The sequence below is a fragment of the Salmo salar genome, chromosome 04 (assembly GCF_965601325.2).
Source record: "Salmo salar chromosome 04, fSalSal1, whole genome shotgun sequence".
Classification (NCBI taxonomy): domain Eukaryota; kingdom Metazoa; phylum Chordata; class Actinopteri; order Salmoniformes; family Salmonidae; genus Salmo; species Salmo salar.
In genome coordinates, this window is record NC_138294.1 from 15,001,607 (window position 1) to 15,022,384 (window position 20,778).

Sequence of the window (20,778 nt, forward strand, 5' to 3'; positions counted from 1 at the left end):
GGTAGAGAGAGAGAGAGAGAGGTAGAGAGAGAATGAGAGAGAGAGAGAATGAGAGAGAGAGAGAGAATGAGAGAGAGAGAGAGAATGAGAGAGAGAGAGAGAATGAGAGAGAGAGAGAGAGAGAGAGAGAGAGAGAGAGAGAGAGAGGTAGAGAGAGAGAGAGAGAGAGAGAGAGGTAGAGAGAATGAGAGAGAGAGAGAGACAGAGATGGTAGAGAGAAAGAGAGAGACAGAGATGGTAGAGAGAATGAGAGAGAGAGAGAGACAGAGATGGTAGAGAGAATGAGAGAGAGAGAGAGACAGAGATGGTAGAGAGAATGAGAGAGAGAGAGAGAGAGATGGTAGAGAGAAAGAGAGAGAGAGAGAATGAGAGAGAGAGAGAATCTGGGGAAAGAGGTTGTGAGCTGCACATTCCCTAGCCAGTTGTCATAAATATGAAGAATTTGAAAAGTTCACATTGCCCTCATAAAATTGTTAAAGCAAGGTGAGCCAGTATACTTTATAAACGCCCAGGGATTTCAGCGCCTGGAGCAGATTATCACTGCTATTCCAGGCATGTTCCTGCCGTACCAGAATAATTCAAAGTATGACAAAAGATTGATGTGGAAATGCCTGTCATGAAAGGATTTACAGAGTAGTGAAACCTCATTCTCTCTCGGTGTTAGATTCTGGTCTATAATTCATGTTTTAATTTGGGGATGATTCCTCTCAATCCTAAATACACAAAGCGTATAATAAAAAATCTCCTACGGTGTTTAACATGTGCTGTCAAGAGATGTCACTCGATCACAATGAGCGTTTTCAAACGTTCGTCCTGAAGACAGAGGGCGGCGAAGATCTCTGCAAATATTTACACAGCAGCCTATTCAAGTCCGGGATTCTGTGAGTGACAGGCGGTATTATCCACACAAGCCACACCCACTCGCCTGGCTGGACCAATCGCTGGCTTAGAACACACCCTCAAAGACATGAACCAGGAACTCAGTTTGGTCCAACAGGATCCTCGTCTCACAAAGCCACAGATCGATGTACATTATATAAGATATGGATGGGATTTTGTAGGATATTGATAGGGGATAGCAGTGTTATGATTGAGATGCTGCTTTGACTGGCGGCGGTCACACACACACACACACACACACACACACACACACACACACACACACACACACACACACACACACACACACACCTTGTTTTAGCAGTGGACAACAGATACTTCTGGCATGCAGCCAACCACATTCAGCCAACCACAGCATACCGTTGACACCCACTCATCAATAGTCATACATAGTTCTGGATGGAAAGGCGCTGTGTATTTGATGACAGCCATGGACCCTAAATGGTGAGTGGGTGTGGTGAGATTACTGTCCTTCCTGCCTCCTCCATGTAAACAGAAGCTCTGCAAGTCAACCAACCAACACCCACTATATCTATATTGCTACATGAATAATATCCATGGGACTGCTCAAACACACACAGAGGACAGATGTTGTTATAGAGGTCAGAGAACCATAAGGCCATAGTTACTAACAGACCGAGGACATTCCTTTAGCTCACCAAGCACCTATCTACAACAAACAGAGCAAATCAAATGTTATGCCGAATACAACAGGTGTAGACCTTACCGTGAAATGCTTACTTACAAGCCCTTAACCAACAATGCAGTTTTAAGAAAATAGAGTTAAGAAAATATTGACTAAATAAACAAAAGAAATAATAACAATTACGAGGCTGTATACCAGTACCAAGTCAATGTGTGCGGGTACAGGTTAGTGGAGGTCATTTGTACATGTAGGTAAGGGTAAAGTGACAGAGCAGCACACCAAGGTGCAGTAAAACCCAGACATATTCCAGTGTTACCTCGGTGAAGAGGTGCTGCACCACGGTAGCCAGGGCCTCTATCCGGCGGTTGCCCTGCTCCAGGAGCCTTCGGAGCTGCTGAAGGCTCTGGTTCTTCTTCTCACACTGGGCTCGGTACTGGGCCGCCGTGGCCGGCTTAGCCTCCACTAGAGCCCGGGCCGGGCGGGATGCCGAGACCACTGGTCCCTGGACTGGGAGAAGGACGGCAGGGACTGGTACCAGGTCTGGTTGGGGCGGCTGGGGTTGGCTGGGTCCTCCTACCTGAGTAGTGGTGCTGGTCTGGGAGAGGGTCCTCGCCAACGGCGTCCCCCGCGCCTTGTTCTTGTCCACTGAAAGAGAGCAAGGTCGGTTGAGTGTGCTGGCCACGACGTTTAGCATGGTCTCTCGCATTCCACAACCCCCTCACACACATAACACATAGAAACACAACACAGACACACTAGCATGCAGGAGGATACGCCTAAAGGTCTCTGAGCAGACACCAACTGAAACCCCAGTGGAGCTAAAAAAACAGCAGTAGCAGCAGTGCATGCTGGGATAGCTCTGTAATGATGGGCCCAGAGGTAGAATCCAAGGATCCATTAGGAGTGCATTAGCATCAAGCCACAGTGCAGTTAGGAGAGAGAACCATCCCCTCCCTCCCTTTCTCCGTCCATCTCTCTCTCTCCCCCTCCCTTTCTCCGTCCATCTCTCTCTCTCCCCCTCCCTTTCTCCGTCCATCTCTCTCCCCCCCTCCCTTTCTCCGTCCATCTCTCTCTCCCCCCTCCCTTTCGCCGTCCATCTCTCTCTCCCCCTCCCTTTCTCCGTCCATCTCTCTCCCCCTCACCTTTCTCCGTCCATCTCTCTCCCCCCCTCCCTTTCTCCGTCCATCTCTCTCTCCCCCCCTCCCTTTCTCCGTCCATCTCTCTCTCCCCCCCTCCCTTTCTCCGTCCATCTCTCTCCCCCTCCCTTTCTCCGTCCATCTCTCTCTCCCCCCCTCCCTTTCTCCGTCCATCTCTCTCTCCCCCCTCCCTTTCTCCGTCCATCTCTCTCTCCCCCCTCCCTTTCTCCGTCCATCTCTCTCCCCCTCCCTTTCTCCGTCCATCTCTCTCCCCCTCCCTTTCTCCGTCCATCTCTCTCCCCCTCCCTTTCTCCGTCCATCTCTCTCCCCCTCCCTTTCTCCGTCCATCTCTCTCCCCCATCTCTCTCCCCCTCCCTTTCTCCGTCCATCTCTCCCCCTCCCTTTCTCCGTCCATCTCTCTCCCCCTCCCTTTCTCCGTCCATCTCTCTCCCCCTCCCTTTCTCCATCCATCCCTCTCTTTCATCCCTCTCTCCCTCCCTCATTTTGCCATCTCTCCTCCTCTCCCTCCATCCCTCTCTTATATATTTTGCTGTCTCAGAGCAAAGTGGACCATGGAGATTTCATGCCTGACTGAAGCTGCATGCTGTGTTTTATTAAGAGGGAAAACTGGCCACAGCTCTCGACCCTACAGCAGACTGTCAATAGAGTTATCCCTGATACTGATACTTCACGTTGATCATCATAATCATCATTAAGAATTATATCAATAATGCCATATCAACCATCTCCATCTTTCCCTAAAGCTAACAAACATAAATTGTGTTAGTAAAGCTCTCTTTAATAGTGTTTGCATGTAAAGACGTCCACCTGACACAGTCAACTCAATGAGAGGCAGAGCGCTATAACACTATGCGAGTCCCATCACCACACCAGCTGAGCTATGACCTTCTCCCTAAGGGGGTTAAACATTGTAATACTGCCCCCTTATGGCCACCACGCTGTCAATAACCTCTCACAGTCATAGAAACAGGCTTCATGTGTCACCTTGATGGGCAGTCCTGGCGCTAGAGGGATACAGTGTCTGCAGGTTTTTGTTCCAGCCCACCACTTACACATCTGATTCTAATAATCAACTAATCATGGTCTTCAATCTTAGACCTCAGTTTAGACAGGGCTGGAACAACAACATGCACACACAACACACACACTGTACTGTATGAGGTTTCGATCTACTGTATCAGCCTACACCATCACTCTAGCTCTACAATAACCAGAATGGAGCTCAAACTCCATCTGTCTAGCTCTACAATAACCAGCATGGAGCTCAAACTCCATCTGTCTAGCTCTACAATAACCAGCATGGAGCTCAAACTCCATCTGTCTAGCTCTACAATAACCAGCATGGAGCTCAAACTCAATCTGTCTAGCTCTACAATAACCAGCATGGAGCTCAAACTCCATCTGTCTAGCTCTACAATAACCAGCATGGAGCTCAAACTCAATCTGTCTAGTTCTACAATAACCAGCATGGAGCTCAAACTCCATCTGTCTAGTTCTACAATAACCAGCATGGAGCTCAAACTCCATCTGTCTAGTTCTACAATAACCAGCATGGAGCTCAAACTCCATCTGTCTAGTTCTACAATAACCAGGATGGAGCTCAAACTCCATCTGTCTAGTTCTACAATAACCAGCATGGAGCTCAAACTCCATCTGTCTAGTTCTACAATAACCAGAATGGAGCTCAAACTCCATCTGTCTAGTTCTACAATAACCAGAATGGAGCTCAAACTCCATCTGTCTAGTTCTACAATAACCAGGATGGAGCTCAAACTCCATCTGTCTAGTTCTACAATAACCAGAATGGAGCTCAAACTCCATCTGTCTAGTTCTACAATAACCAGCATGGAGCTCAAACTCCATCTGTCTAGTTCTACAATAACCAGCATGGAGCTCAAACTCCATCTGTCTAGTTCTACAATAACCAGAATGGAGCTCAAACTCCATCTGTCTAGTTCTACAATAACCAGAATGGAGCTCAAACTCCATCTGTCTAGTTCTACAATAACCAGAATGGAGCTCAAACTCCATCTGTCTAGTTCTACAATAACCAGCATGGAGCTCAAACTCCATCTGTCTAGTTCTACAATAACCAGAATGGAGCTCAAACTCCATCTGTCTAGTTCTACAATAACCAGAATGGAGCTCAAACTCCATCTGTCTAGTTCTACAATAACCAGCATGGAGCTCAAACTCCATCTGTCTAGTTCTACAATAACCAGAATGGAGCTCAAACTCCATCTGTCTAGCTCTACAATAACCAGAATGGGCTCAACAGACACACTCATATCAAAGAATTTACTAATCCAATCTCCAATTACATTGCATTATCCTATTAGTCAACAGCCATATCATTTATTAACAGTTTGACACTAATCTGCCATTTGGGTTATATACATTTTCTTGTCATGCATTTTCTGTTTCTAAATTCAATGCATCAGTGTGTGTGCGCATAGGGACACCCGGACAGACAGTGGTGGGACATGTCTGTCTTGAGAGTGTGTGTGTGTGTGTGTTAGTGGGTAATTAGCGCCCTGTCAGTGTGTCTGCCTCTTCTAATGGCATTGTGGTCGACTTCCCCACACCCTGGGACACACACGACTAGAGACTTTCCGTAACACACACACAGAGTCAACGCTTCCTCGAGCATGTCGCACCACTGCCAGTCTGGATGTCCCCATGCATGGCTTGAGCTAACAGGGGGAGCGGTGCCTACTTTCATCCTGTGTTTTCACAGCCTACCACAGCACCCAAAAGACAACACCACACCCACACACACAGGGGCATCCTGTGGGTGACCGCTAAATCTCTTTTAACACACCAGGGAGGGGAAACCAAAACATCCTCCCAGGAGGCACGCACACACTCACACACTCACACCACCCCAATTAATAGTCTTCACTCAGAAGCATAAACAACTGTAATTCATGACAATCATCTCGGTTTACTTCAATGAGGGCGGAAACTCCTGAAGAGAACCAAAACAAAGACCATGGAGGTTTATCTGATCTGCGTAAGAGGCTGATGTTGAGATATCTATTCTATAACAAGTCACTGGACCAATATATAGACCGGTATTATATAACATGTTTGCCACTAGTATTTCTGTTTACTGGGAGGAGCTTCAGATATGGCTACTTCCATCATATTCAGCAACATATAACCTTTTACAAAATGTCTCTTGCTTATTTTTTCTCCGTTCTCCTTTCCGGAGGGAAAAAGAGTCAAGCAGACATTTTGCAGAGTGTGTACCTGGGATCTGCCATGCAGGCTGATAGAGGTTCAGGGCCCAGTCTGTGAGAGAGAAGTCTGTCAGTCAGTTAGCCACTTAGCATGCAGTGGGATATTACGTCTGCATCCCAAATGGCACCCTACTCCCTATATAGCGCACTGGTTAAAAGTAGTGCACTAAATAGGGAAGGTGGTGCCATTTGGAACATATTTTACAAGTTAGAAAAAAATGGCCCTGGATGGAAGTTGCGCTTGGGCACAGATCTAGGATCACCTTTTCCTCCACAAGTCATGACCGTAACTATCATGGGGAGAAACACTAAACTGATCTAGGATCAGCTTTTCCTCCACAAGTCATGACCGTAACTATCATGGGGAGAAACACTAAACTGATCTAGGATCAGCTTTTCCTCCACAAGTCATGACCGTAACTATCATGGGGAGAAACACTAAACTGATCTTGGATCAGTGTCTAGAGGAGACTTTAAGAGGTGCTACTAAAAGGGATATTTTGGGGAGAGATGAGAGGCTGGATGAGAGGAGGAAGAGGACGAGCGGAGCGGGTGTCTTTTAGTTGAGGATGGTGTGTGTGGCTGTGTGTGTGGCTGTGTGTGTGGCTGTGTGTGTGTGTGTGTGTGTTAGATCTGTCATCTGAGTAGATCAAACCCTTTTTTGATCCCTTTTTGATCTGACTGCTGCTCCAATGGGCTGGGTGGCAAAAATACAACCCACTTCATAGGAGGGTTTAAGACTGGATTACTGTGTGTGTGTGTGTGTGTGTGTGTGTTGGGGGCAGTAGCTTTTCCACCCAGATCAGCCTTTCACAGCGCTGAGCTGTGTGTGTTGGGGGTCATAATTTTGGCAATAGCTTTTGCACACTACTCAACGCTGATCTGGGTCGAAAAGCTACTGCCCCCACACACACACACACACACACACACACACACACACACACACACACACACACACACACACACACACACACACACACACACACACACACACCACACACACACACACACACACACACACACACACACACACAGTAATCCAGTGTTAAACCCTCCTATGAAGTGGGTTGTGTTGGAGCAGCAGTCAGCAGAGTGTAATTAATACTGTACAGTTGATGAGGGATTGGCTCTCTGTCCAACTCTCACGGTCTACATTCTGGCAAACTACAGTAGCCTCAAATACCAACCTGGTTTCAGCTCGGTGGGGAATACGTTTCAGAAAGGGTTTGATGTGCCAGCCAGTGGCAGTAAACAGTCCCCGTCACTTGCACGCACGCACACACACACACACACAAGGTAGTCCGTAGTCTTAATCTGGGCGGGATTAAAGATGCCCCCTGCCGTGCTCAGATAAACATCAAATCTGGAAAAATGAAAAGTGCGAATCTGACGGCATTAATCCTCAAACTGCATCTGCAGCAGATTTGTCACACGAGGATTTTGATGTACAGTACTTAGAACATGTGGCGTTAAGCAGCATTGGATGCACCGGTGTAAAAACTTGCTGGGCCATAGGCAGGAGGGCGAGAGTCTGTGCTAGCCTGGTCTATAATGGGCTTCACAGAACATCTTCACCGGCTGTTATCTCAGTACTAGATGTTCTCTCTTTGACAACCTTGAGGTGACTATGGAATATAAGTATGATTGGAACTGAAGTGTAAGACACATTGTAAATAAAGCAAGCCACCAATAAGGCCGAGAACGTCTCATATACCACCCTGTACCCCATATAGTGCACTGTTTCTGACCAGGTCCCTATATTGGGAACAGGGTGTCAGTTGAGATGCAGACGCTAGTGAACACGTCCCCGGTGACACGGCTACAGACTCCTAGAAAATCTAGAAGGACCCCTGGCCCACCTGCAGTCCAGTCAAAGTTCATTAACTGCAATAACTGGGGCCTCGTAGATCGCGTCGCTCGCCTAACGAGGCGACTGAACTCCCAGCCCGGCTGTATCCATGGCAACACATGGAGAAATATCGATGTCAGCGGAGGCTGCTGAGGGGAGGACGGCTCATAATAATGGCTGGAACGGAGCCAATGGAATGGTATCAAACCACGTGTTTGATGTATTTGATGCCATTCCACCTAGTCGGCACCAGCCGTTACCACAAGCCCATCCTCCCCAATTAAGGTGCCACCAACCTCCTGTGGTCGGTGTGTGGAGTGAGTGAGAGAACATGGGGTGTCATTAGCACGTGTGCCTAGCAACACTGAACTGGGGTCCTTATAGTGTTTCACTGATTGGGTATGCCTGAGCAGTATGCCTGTACAGAAATGCTTACTGACCTGTTTTAAATTAGCCTACATACCTAAAAACAGGCTGCCTGGTATAAAAATAAAATAGATTTGATATTTGTTCATCACAAAATATGCCACATAAATATGAGAACCAGAAGGCATGGCTGGCTGAATTCATTAGAGAATATTCCTTTAGAGTATGTATAATCTTATCGCTCCCAAAATACCACTAAACTCTCCAGTACACCAGACAGATTTCAGAAAGGGAACATCTTTCCCTAGTCCCTCCTTTGGGATATTCTGTCCTCATTTCACCAGATAATTCCCTCATCAGGCGAACGTTGAAAAAACATTGGGCTCATGCACGAATGGGCAATCTTGCCGCAGAGCAGGCAGTGACTAAAGCCTGCTGTAACCTACATTTCTCTCACAGCAGAGAAGTGGGTCTCTAAACCACTAAGATGGAGGCCGCCCTCAGACAGACACGTGCAGCCTGAGCCTGGATACAAAACAACACGTCATATTACGCTTTTACTATTACACACGCCGTTTCACTGCTCGGCAAATATTATTATTATTCTAGCCGGTATAGATATAACCATTTAATAACAAAAATAGTACGCAGCCAGATATGTGCAGTCTAGTTTGAATACAAAAACAGCAGGTCAGGCTAAAGTACAGGTTTCAACAGCCAAAATGCCAAAGACTAAATAGCAAGAAAAAACAACTGTATAACTATTTGAAACAGATAGAGGGAGGAGTCAAGCTCGTGATTGACAGCATGCCAGCCCATAGTGCTGCTTTTCAATAGATACAATGCCACAGAACACAAAGAAAAGGCCTGTTCCTGACAGCCTTAACATAGTGGTTTAATGACAGAAAGATGGTCAGGCTACTAGGAGCCAGATGAGGCTGTGTGTCTGGGTACCATGGGAGTCAAGCCCCTCGGGGCTTCACGGTTAGAAGGAGCCCTCTGCCTTGCCGGCTACTCACCACCACACTGTGGTGGAGCCACTAGTGTAGAAAACACACACACAAATACAGAGAGAGTGGCATCTCTTTTGTATACATGGCGGCTCTACACAATAGTGAGAGAACCCCCTGGTAAAGAAGGACTGCAAGGCAACAATGGCTGCCGCGGCGCGGGGGAGAACATAGGGAACGTGGGAGATAAGATGACGAAGGAGCGGTACGATGGATGGAGTGATGAGGGGGGGGGGGTGTGTGTGTGTGTGTGTGTGTGTGTGTGTGTGTGTGTGTGTGTGTGTGTGTGTGTGTGTGTGTGTGTGTGTGTCTCAGACCTGCATGGAACACCACAGTGGTCTTCTTGCATCCCGAGAGGAGTTGGAGATTCCGGAACAATCCTTTGGCTGTCAACTTCACATGGAAGTTAGACAGAGAGAGTCTAGGAGACCATAACATGTCTCTGGTGAGAGATTCCTCTAGTATAGACGTAAAGAAAAAAGGATGGAACAACGAGAGGGAAAGAGAAAAAGAAATCCACTGTCTCTAGTCTTTAGGTAGATACTCCCGGGGAGATAGAGAGAGAGAGAGCTACACCACTCCCAGATAGAGAGAGAGAGAGAGAGCTACACCACTCCCAGATAGAGAGAGAGAGAGAGCTACACCACTCCCAGATAGAGAGAGAGAGAGAGAGAGAGAGAGAGAGCTACACCACTCCCAGAGTAGAGAGAGAGAGAGAGAGAGAGAGCTACACCACTCCCAGATAGAGAGAGAGAGAGAGCTACACCACTCCCAGATAGAGAGAGAGAGAGCTACACCACTCCCAGATAGAGAGAGAGAGAGAGCTACACCACTCCCAGATAGAGAGAGAGAGAGCTACACCACTCCCAGATAGAGAGAGAGAGAGCTACACCACTCCCAGATAGAGAGAGAGAGAGGAGAGAGAGAGAGCTACACCACTCCCAGATAGAGAGAGAGAGCTACACCGCTCCCAGATAGAGAGAGAGCGCTACACCGCTCCCAGATAGAGAGAGAGAGCTACACCACTACCAGATAGAGAGAGAGAGAGCTACACCACTCCCAGATAGAGAGAGAGAAAGAGAGAGAGAGAGAGAGCTACACCACTCCCAGATAGAGAGAGAGAGAGAGCTACACCACTCCCAGATAGAGAGAGAGAGAGCTACACCACTCCCAGATAGAGAGAGAGAGAGAGAGAGAGCTACACCACTCCCAGATAGAGAGAGAGAGAGAGCTACACCACTCCCAGATGAGAGAGAGAGAGAGAGAGAGAGCTACACCACTCCCAGAGAGAGGAGAGAGAGAGAGAGAGAGAGAGAGAGAGCTACACCACTCCGAGAGAGAGAGAGAGAGAGAGAGAGAGAGAGCTACACCACTCCCAGATAGAGAGAGAGAGAGCTACACCACTCCCAGATAGAGAGAGAGAGAGAGCTACACCACTCCCAGATGAGAGAGAGAGAGAGAGAGAGAGAGCTACACCACTCCCAGATAGAGAGAGAGAGAGCTACACCACTCCCAGATAGAGAGAGAGAGAGCTACACCACTCCCAGATAGAGAGAGAGAGAGCTACACCACTCCCAGATAGAGAGAGAGAGAGCTACACCACTCCCAGATAGAGAGAGAGAGAGCTACACCACTCCCAGATAGAGAGAGAGAGAGCTACACCACTCCCAGATAGAGAGAGAGAGAGCTACACCACTCCCAGATAGAGAGAGAGAGAGCTACACCACTCCCAGATAGAGAGAGAGAGAGAGAGCTACACCACTCCCAGATAGATAGAGAGAGCTACACCACTCCCAGAGAGAGAGAGAGAGAGAGAGAGAGCTACACCACTCCCAGATAGAGAGAGAGAGAGAGAGCTACACCACTCCCAGATAGAGGGAGAGAGAGAGCGCTACACCACTCCCAGATAGAGAGAGAGAGCTACACCGCTCCCAGATAGAGAGAGAGCGCTACACCACTCCCAGATAGAGAGAGAGCGCTACACCGCTCCCAGATAGAGAGAGAGCGCTACACCGCTCCCAGATAGAGAGAGAGAGCTACACCACTACCAGATAGAGAGAGAGAGCTACACCACTCCCAGATAGAGAGAGAGAAAGAGAGAGAGCGCTACACCACTCCCAGATAGAGAGAGAGAGAGATAGCTACACCACTCCCAGATAGAGAGAGAGAGAGAGAGAGCGCTACACCACTCCCAGATAGAGATAGAGAGAGAGAGAGAGAGCGAGAGCGCTACACCACTCCCAGATAGAGGGAGAGAGAGAGAGAGCGCTACACCACTCCCAGATAGAGGGAGAGAGAGAGAGAGAGTGCTACACCACTCCCAGATAGAGGGAGAGAGAGAGCGCTACACCACTCCCAGATAGAGGGAGAGAGAGAGAGCGCTACACCACTCCCAGATAGAGGGAGAGAGAGAGAGCGCTACACCACTCCCAGATAGAGGGAGAGAGAGAGAGCGCTACACCACTCCCAGATAGAGGGAGAGAGAGAGAGCGCTACACCACTCCCAGATAGAGGGAGAGAGAGAGAGAGCGCTACACCACTCCCAGATAGAGGGAGAGAGAGAGAGAGCGCTACACCACTCCCAGATAGAGGGAGAGAGAGAGAGAGAGAGAGAGAGCGCTACACCACTCCCAGATAGAGGGAGAGAGAGAGAGAGAGCGCTACACCACTCCCAGATAGAGGGAGAGAGAGAGAGAGCGCTACACCACTCCCAGATAGAGGGAGAGAGAGAGAGAGAGAGCTACACCACTCCAGATAGAGGGAGAGAGAGAGAGCTACACCACTCCCAGATAGAGGGGAGAGAGAGAGAGAGCTACACCACTCCCAGATAGAGGGAGAGAGAGAGAGAGAGCTACACCACTCCCAGATAGAGGGAGAGAGAGAGAGAGAGCTACACCACTCCCAGATAGAGGGAGAGAGAGAGAGAGCTACACCACTCCCAGATAGAGGGAGAGAGCTACACCACTCCAGATAGAGGGAGAGAGCTACACCACTCCCAGATAGAGGGAGAGAGCTACACCACTCCCAGATAGCGGAGAGAGAGAGAGAGAGCTACACCACTCCCAGATAGAGGGAGAGAGAGAGAGAGAGCTACACCACTCCCAGATAGAGGGAGAGAGCTACACCACTCCCAGATAGAGGGAGAGAGCTACACCACTCCCAGATAGAGGGAGAGAGCTACACCACTCCCAGATAGAGGGAGAGAGCTACACCACTCCCAGATAGAGGGAGAGAGCTACACCACTCCCAGATAGAGGGAGAGAGCTACACCACTCCCAGATAGAGGGAGAGAGCTACACCACTCCCAGATAGAGGGAGAGAGAGAGAGCTACACCACTCCCAGATAGAGGGAGAGAGCTACACCACTCCCAGATAGAGGGAGAGAGCTACACCACTCCCAGATAGAGGGAGAGAGAGAGAGCTACACCACTCCCAGATAGAGGGAGAGAGCTACAGGAGCTGTGAATGAGTGCGGGAGCGTAGGGGAAAAAAATACACTCGAGCTGTACTCCCGGCCAATGGAAAACAAGAGAAAATGGCGCCAAAAATAGCATTGTTTTTCTGCCACCTGCAGTAGAAGCAGTAACAGTATGGAGAGATAGTCCAGGTCTAGTCTGTAGTAGAATCCTCAGAGAGAAAGGACGAAATGTAGGCAGAAACGACGATGATGAAGATTATCTCCTCTTCTTCAGAGGATCAGCGGTAGCATGCTATGTCCCCTAGTGATGCCTCACACACACACACTGCCGCAGACACAGACACTGCAACACACACACACACACACACACTGCAGCGTTTGGGACCAATAGGCGTTAGAGGTTCTCTCTCACACACACACACGGTTAGACAAAGCTCACACTCGGCATCTATGTGTATCGCACACTGGTTCTTTCGATAGTACTGTAAAGAAAACACACAGAGAGATGCTGCTAGGGAGGGAGGGAGGGAGGAGGGGAGGAGAGAAGGGAGGAGTGTGCGCAGAGCGGCAACTGGGCGGGAACTGAGAATAATATCTCTCTCTCACTCTCCTTCACTCCCAGGGTGAAGATGTGAGGGGGAGGATGGATGAAGGGATGAAAAGGAGAAGAGAAGGTGGGAGGATGCAGATGGTTCATACCGAGGTTCCAACTGATGGGAGAGCAGAGATAAAGGAGAGAAGAAAAATGTGGATCCTTGAAAGCAGGAGGCCCCACCCCTCTCCATCACTCCTCTCTCTCCCCGCTCCATCACTCTCCCTCCCGTTCCATCACTCTCTCTCCACCCCTCTCTCTCTCTCTTCTATCTCCATCTCTCCCTCTGTGGCAGGTGCTGTGTTAAGCCTATTCACTGGGATGGTGGCGTCTGAAAAGATGCATTTGACACACACAAAACAAACACACACACAAACACACGCCTCAGAATATTGATGAGTGACACTGTTCTACGGGGTGGCTGTACAGGCAGCCTGTGAATGGCTGTCCATTTCCATCATTCAGCTGCTCTTTTCACTGTCTGGAGAATCAGCATGGAATATACACCACAGGGGGTATGGATGATGAGGCACAGATAAACACTGGGCCTTAGAGATGGCTGGGATTCAACGCGACTGACATTCTGTTGGGGGTTTATGAATTGAATTCATGCTAATAGATAGTGATGTTCCAACAACACCTATATAATGGTTTGATAAAACTGGGAGCGTTCGCTAATCAATAATGACAAGATACGCATTGGAGCACATTGGAGGGTGTGGTACTGAATGGGGCATACGATCAAATGTGAGTCAGGGGGTGTCAGTCACATGATGGCACTTCCTCCTCCTCCTCCCCCTGTTATGATGTGGAGGGGAAGGCTAGTGTTAGGACATAGACAAACACACTCTCCAGGATACACTTTCACACTCCACCACCAGGGGGCAGCAACCAGGTCTAGGTGCTGAGCCAAGGCTTGATAAGCACATCAGGTGCTGACAATTAAGGTGATGTCACAGTGGCAGCTTGGGGAACCTACTCGTTTTGTTGAGGGCTTTCATTCGTTTTTTGAGTCTTTAGTTTGGGAAGGCCTTTGGTATTTGCCTTTTTGTACATATTTAGGTTTCAGCACCATCTGAAGAAATAATAATTTGCTTGGACTGGCCGACCCAGAGGTTAAGAGAGACAGAGCTGCCCTGGACCAAGGTAAGGTTGCTCTCCCTTGGCACAGTACATTCAACATCTAGATGCATACGCTGATTTCTCACAAATGCACACATTCATTCAGGTTACAGACCATGTAACTATGTAACTAGGCCTAAGACCCCTAGACATAATGAGTCAGGTTACAGACCATGTAACTATGTAACTAGGCCTAAGACCCCTAGACATAATGAGTCAGGTTACAGACCACGTAACTATGTAACTAGGCCTAAGACCCCTAGACATAACGAGTCAGGTTACAGACCATGTAACTAGGCCTAAGACCCCTAGACATAATGAGTCTGGTTACAGACCACGTAACTATGTAACTAGGCCTAAGACCCCTAGACATAATGAGTCAGGTTACAGACCATGTAACTATGTAACTAGGCCTAAGACCCCTAGACATAACGAGTCAGGTTACAGACCATGTAACTATGTAACTAGGCCTAAGACCCCTAGACATAACGAGTCAGGTTACAGACCATGTAACTATGTAACTAGGCCTAAGACCCCTAGACATAACGAGTCAGGTTACAGACCATGTAACTAGGCCTAAGACCCCTAGACATAATGAGTCTGGTTACAGACCATGTAACTAGGCCTAAGACCCCTAGACATAATGAGTCAGGTTACAGACCATGTAACTATGTAACTAGGCCTAAGACCCCTAGACATAATGAGTCAGGTTACAGACCATGTAACTATGTAACTAGGCCAAAGACCCCTAGACATAACGAGTCAGGTTACAGACCAAGTAACTAGGCCAAAGACCCCTAGACATAATGAGTCAGGTTACAGACCATGTAACTAGGCCTAAGACCCCTAGACATAATGAGTCAGGTTACAGACCATGTAACTAGGCCTAAGACCCCTAGACATAATGAGTCTGGTTACAGACCATGTAACTAGGCCTAAGACCCCTAGACATAATGAGTCAGGTTACAGACCACGTAACTATGTAACTAGGCCAAAGACCCCTAGACATAATGAGTCAGGTTACAGGCCATGTAACTACGTAACTATGTAACTAGGCCAAAGACCCCTAGACATAATGAGTCAGGTTACAGGCCATGTAACTACGTAACTAGGCCTAAGACCCCTAGACATAAGTCTGGTTACAGGCCATGTAACTACGTAACTACGTAACTAGGCCTAAGACCCCTAGACATAAGTCTGGTTACAGGCCATGTAACTACGTAACTACGTAACTAGGCCTAAGACCCCTAGACATAAGTCTGGTTACAGGCCATGTAACTATGTAACTAGGCCAAAGACCCCTAGACTTAGCCAATGCAACAATATTAGTAGGCTAGTTAATGGGTTCGTAACACCCCTCTCCCCTCCACATCCCTCTCTCCTCTGAGGCAGCCGTAGTTTATAGGGACAAGGTCACTCCAGAGAGAAATCTGTGTGAGTGAGTGAGTGAGTGAGAGAGTGAGAGAGTGAGAGAGAGAGATGGAAAGAGAGAGAGAGAAGGCGCGAGAGAGACGGCAGTTGGGTATGGCCATACCCGAGCTCAACATCAACAATTTAAAATAGGGTACTAAAATCCTTCCAATTCCTTTTAAAAGGATAATTCAGTTTAGTGGTGTTAGTGGTCTCAGGGCCACCAGAAAATCTGTGGCAAGTCGGCATTTCGTTTCAAATCAGGTGTGGCAGCGCCACTTTTGATTTATACTGAACAAAAATATAAACGCAACATGCGTGGTTACATATGGTCTGCAGTTTTTAGTCCGGTTGGATGTACTGCCAAATTCTCGAAAATGACGTTGGAGGAGGCTTATGGTAGAGAAATTAACATTCAATTATCTGCTCTGGTGGACATTCCTGCAGTCAGCATGCCAATTGTCTGCTCCTTCAAAACATGAGATCTGTGGCATTGTGTTGTGTGACAAAACTGCACATTCTAGAGTGGCCTTTTATTGTCCCCAGCACAAGCAGCACCTATGTAATGATCATGCTGTTTAATCAGCTTCTTGATATGCCACAACTGTCAGGTGGATGGATGATCTTGGCAAAGGAGAAATGCTCACAAACAGGGACGTAAACACATTTGTGCCAAAAAAATGGAGAGAAATAAGCTTTGCTTTTGTGAGTATGGAACATTTCTGGGATCTTTAATTTCAGCTCATGGGACCAAAACAACATGTTGAATTTATATGTTTGTTCAGTGTAGTTTAATAGCAAAGTGCTGTTTTTTAGACCCATTTGCCTCATGATTTCTCAACTCAACACTTCTCTGTCCTTCATATCAGAGTTCAGCTACAGCGCTTTACGTGTCTCGACCAATCAGATTCACAGAAATCGCAGGTCGCACGGGCCGAGCACAGCGCACAAAGCTCAAGGGGCTCTCTCTACTTTCCTCTGGTATTTAGCAAGCGAGATAAAACATCACTTCCCACACAAGCAAAAACAGTTACATAAATGTAGCAGCCTAAACACCAGCCATCTGACATGCTGTATTGCATGGAAATGAGACTCTTTTCCAGTCGGATCAACTGTAGACTAGGCTACTAACAACAACAGCTGCATAGTCTAGCCTACTATGCACCCTGTTCCTCTGGCCAGGGTAAACGATGCGGTAACACTGTGTATTTATAGCCCATTTGTTCGTGAGGAAATGTGAATGGGATCAAATTTGGTTTATATTCAAAATTGGTCTGACTAGGCTATCTAGACTTTTTCCAATCCAAAATGATTAACTGGAATGAATCAATAAACACAATAGCTGACAGACTGTGATTTGTCATTAGGCCTACAGTTGCATAGGGCAGACTATACGCAACCTGCATGAAGCAAGCTCAGCCCTGTGAGTTTTATTGTCCAATCATGTCGCTTCTCTGTGTCTGTGTATAGGAAACCAACATAGTTCTGCTTTAAAATATAATTCATATGAACAAGTACAAAGTTGCTGAAGTTTGACAGGGTTTTCATCCTCCTCAAGGCCAGGAGTTTTCCAGGAATGTTTTAAAACCCTGTGACTTGATTAGAAATACTCTGGTCCCATCATAGCCCATATGAATCCTTTTTACATCATATTAATCACGTCATACTGTAAAAGGTCCAGAGTTTTACCTGGTTAGGCTACCAGATCAGGAAAAACTACGTACCACACCACACTGGGACCTGTGGTGCCACCTCTGAGCAGTCTGACTTTAGGACCATACAGACGCCTCGGAGCGGAAGGGAAGGCAGTAAATAAGCTTCAACTCCTTGTCACTTTGCCATACCATACCCATTTCGCTAAAATGACACCCCTGAAATGCATGGTCCTGTATCCAACAATGTGACAGAACTAACAAAAACAGTATTTTAGTTTGACAAATGAGAAGAATCTCCAAGTGGTCACTTCATGTAAGAGCCCCACTTGAGAAATATGTCCTGAGCTACGAGGCAAGACAACTCAGCCCTGAAGTATAAATAGTCCCATAGCAGCGCTGCACTGATCCAATATCTAAACTTAGGCAGCGGGCAACAGAATGAATAAAGTGTCTTATAAAAGAAAACTGAATACAGGCATCTTGCCAGACAGCTTCAACAGCCATTGTAACCGCTGGCCTGTAAAGCCATTGTTTTGTGTGTGTGTGGTGTGTGTGTGTGTGTGTGTGTGTGTGTGTGTGTGTAATACTGTGTGTGTGTGGTGGTATGCCGATGGGGGTGACAGCATGTCTGCAACTGGTGGCTCCCCACAAACCCCCAGTGGGAGTTCCTGACGCAACCGCAGCAGAGAGGCAGCCAGGCGCCGAGGCCTAGCCCAATCAAGACCAGCCCAGGCTGGGGGAAGGGACTAACCACAGACCCATGCTTGACCAGGCCTCCAGGAACACATCCACACTTCACAAAGCCTCTGTGAGATGGCCTAAATATGTTAACTAAAAACACTGTACTTTCTGCTTTTTAAAAGACTGATTTGGGATCAGCAATCGCAAACTCAAATCTAACCTCAACTCTTATGAGCTGAGCAACAAAAACTAATCTGAGACCTGTTGATAGGAGCACATTCGGACCACATGTCCTTAGTTGTGGCATTGTTGCCAACTGCCAACAGTAGAGACCGCAGGACAAATGGCCCTAGTGTCAACACATTACATTGGACTCAACAAACGACTGCCCTATTCTTCTCCTGACTCACCACACGGTGCCAACCTGCCAGTTAAAATAGATGGGCATCGTCATATTAGAGCACACATGTCCACAACAACGCACAGTCAAAGGTGAGAGAAGTATTTGAAGCGACGCCAGGGCACTGCTGACGTGGCCGTCCGTCATCTGTGACGAGCCTGGATCCAACGGTGCTGTTTTACCATGCGTGCACACAGGGTCTGTGTGTGACAGAGGCAACAGTTTAGCCTAGTTTCACTCCAAGGGATTTCCATCAGTCCCCTGTATCCCTATAATGACAGGAAGTGTTCGGGACGCCATTCTTTGTGTGTTTGTTTACCCTTGTCACGAGCTTGTGAGCTCCGAGCTAGTCAGCCAGAACGCACAACCCAAACGCTCCTAATGATCCACACACACATGGGAATGCTTTCCAAATCGCTAACACGTTTTTACATTCTTCTATTTATAATTTCCTCCCTCTTATCTCCCCAATTAAGCTATAGACATCCATAACTGTGTTTTAAATAGAAAACCTTTGAACTAAACACAGTGACTTAAAACCAGTGGTGGAAAAAGTATCCAATTGTCATACTTGAGTAAAAGTAAAGATACCTTAATAGAAAATGCCTCAAGTAAAAGTGAAAGTCACCCAGTAAAATACTACTTGAGTAAAAGTCTAAATGTATTTGGTTTTAAATATACTTAAGAATCAAATGTAATTGCTCAAATGTACTTAAGTATCAAAAGTAAAAGTATAAATCATTTCAAATTCCGTATATTAAGCAAACCTTTTTACAGATAGCAAGGGGCACACTCCAACACTCAGACATAATTTACAAACAAAGCATTTGTGTTTAGTGAATCCGCCAGATCAGGTATTAGGGATGTTCTCTTGATAAGTGTGTGAATTGGACTATTTTCCTGTCCTGCTAAGCATTCAAAATGTAACAAGTCCTTTTGGGTGTCAGGGAAACTGCATGGAGTAAAAAGTACATTATTTTCTTTAGAAATGTAGTGAAGTAAAAGTAATAGTTGTCAAAAATGTTAACTATAAAGTACAGATACCAAAACAATTCTTAAGTAATACTTGAACGTTTTTTTACCTAAGTACTTTACACCACCAGTCAAAAGTTTGGAAACACCTACTAATCCCAGGGTTTTTCTTAATTTTTACTATTTTCTACAATATAGAATAATAGTGAAGACATCAAAACTATGAAATAACACATATGGAATCACTTAGTTACCAAACAAGTGTTAAAAAACCTCTTAAGGATCCATCCCTTTTTTTTCAATTTTCGCCTAGAATTACGTACCCTAATCTAACTGCTTGTAGCTCTGGACCTGAAGCAAGAATTTTTTTGATACAATTTGAAAGGAAACACTTTGAAGTTTGTAGAAATGTGAAATTAATGTAGGAGAATAACACAGTAGATCTGGTAAAAGATAATACAAAGAAAAAAACATGCGCTTTTATTTTTTTACCATCATATTTGAAATGCAAGAGAAAAGGCCATAATGTATTACTCCACCCAGGTATAATTTAGACTTTGGCCACTAGATGGCAGCAGTGTATGTGCAAAGTTTTAGACTGATCCAATGAACCATTGCATTTCTGTTCAAGACTGCCCAAATGGTTCATTAATATATTTTCAAGTTCATAATTGTGCACTCTCCTCAAACAATAGCATGGTATTATTTCACTGTAATAGCTACTGTAAATTGGTCAGTGGAGTTAGATTAACAAGAATTTAAAGCTTTCTGCCCATATCAGATATGTCTGTCCTGGGAAATGTTCATGTAACTCATAACCTCATGCTAATCACATTAACCTACGTTAGCTTAACCGTCCCGTGGGGGACACACCGGTCCTGTAGAGTTTAAACAAAAATATATAGATATTTATACTTCAGATTCTTCAAAGTAGCTACCCTTTGCCTTGTTGACAGCTTTGGCATTCTCTCAACCAGCTTCATGAGGTAGTCACCTGGAATGCGTTTCAATTAACAGGTGTACCCTGTTAAAAGTTCATTTGTAAAATGTATTTCCTTCTTAATCCATTTGAGCCAAACAGTTGTGTGGTGACAAGGTAGGGGTGGTATACAGAAGATGGCCCTGTTTGGTAAAAGAACAAGTATATATTATGGCAAGAACAGCTTAAATAAGCAAAGAGAAACGACAGTCCATCATTACTTTAAGATATGAAGGTCAGTCAATGCGGAAAATGTCAAGAACTTTGACATTTTCTTCAAGTGCATTTGCAAAAACCATCAAGCGCTATGATGAAACTGGCTCTCATGAGGACCGGAAAGGAAGACCCAGAGTTACCTCTGCTGCAGAGGATAAGTTCA

The 20,778-nt window shown here is 46.5% G+C and overlaps 1 protein-coding gene across 2 annotated transcripts in view; it reads right to left on the reverse strand.

Moving 5' to 3' along the window:
* LOC106602190 (uncharacterized) overlaps window positions 1-20,778 on the reverse strand; it is an 83,592-nt gene that overhangs the window by 16,414 nt on the left and 46,400 nt on the right. For both annotated transcript variants that reach the window (XM_045716428.2, XM_045716427.2), the window contains exon 7: window positions 1,863-2,191. In XM_045716428.2, coding sequence (XP_045572384.2) covers window positions 1,863-2,191 — 329 coding nt within the window. The remainder of the gene's footprint in view (window positions 1-1,862; window positions 2,192-20,778) is intronic.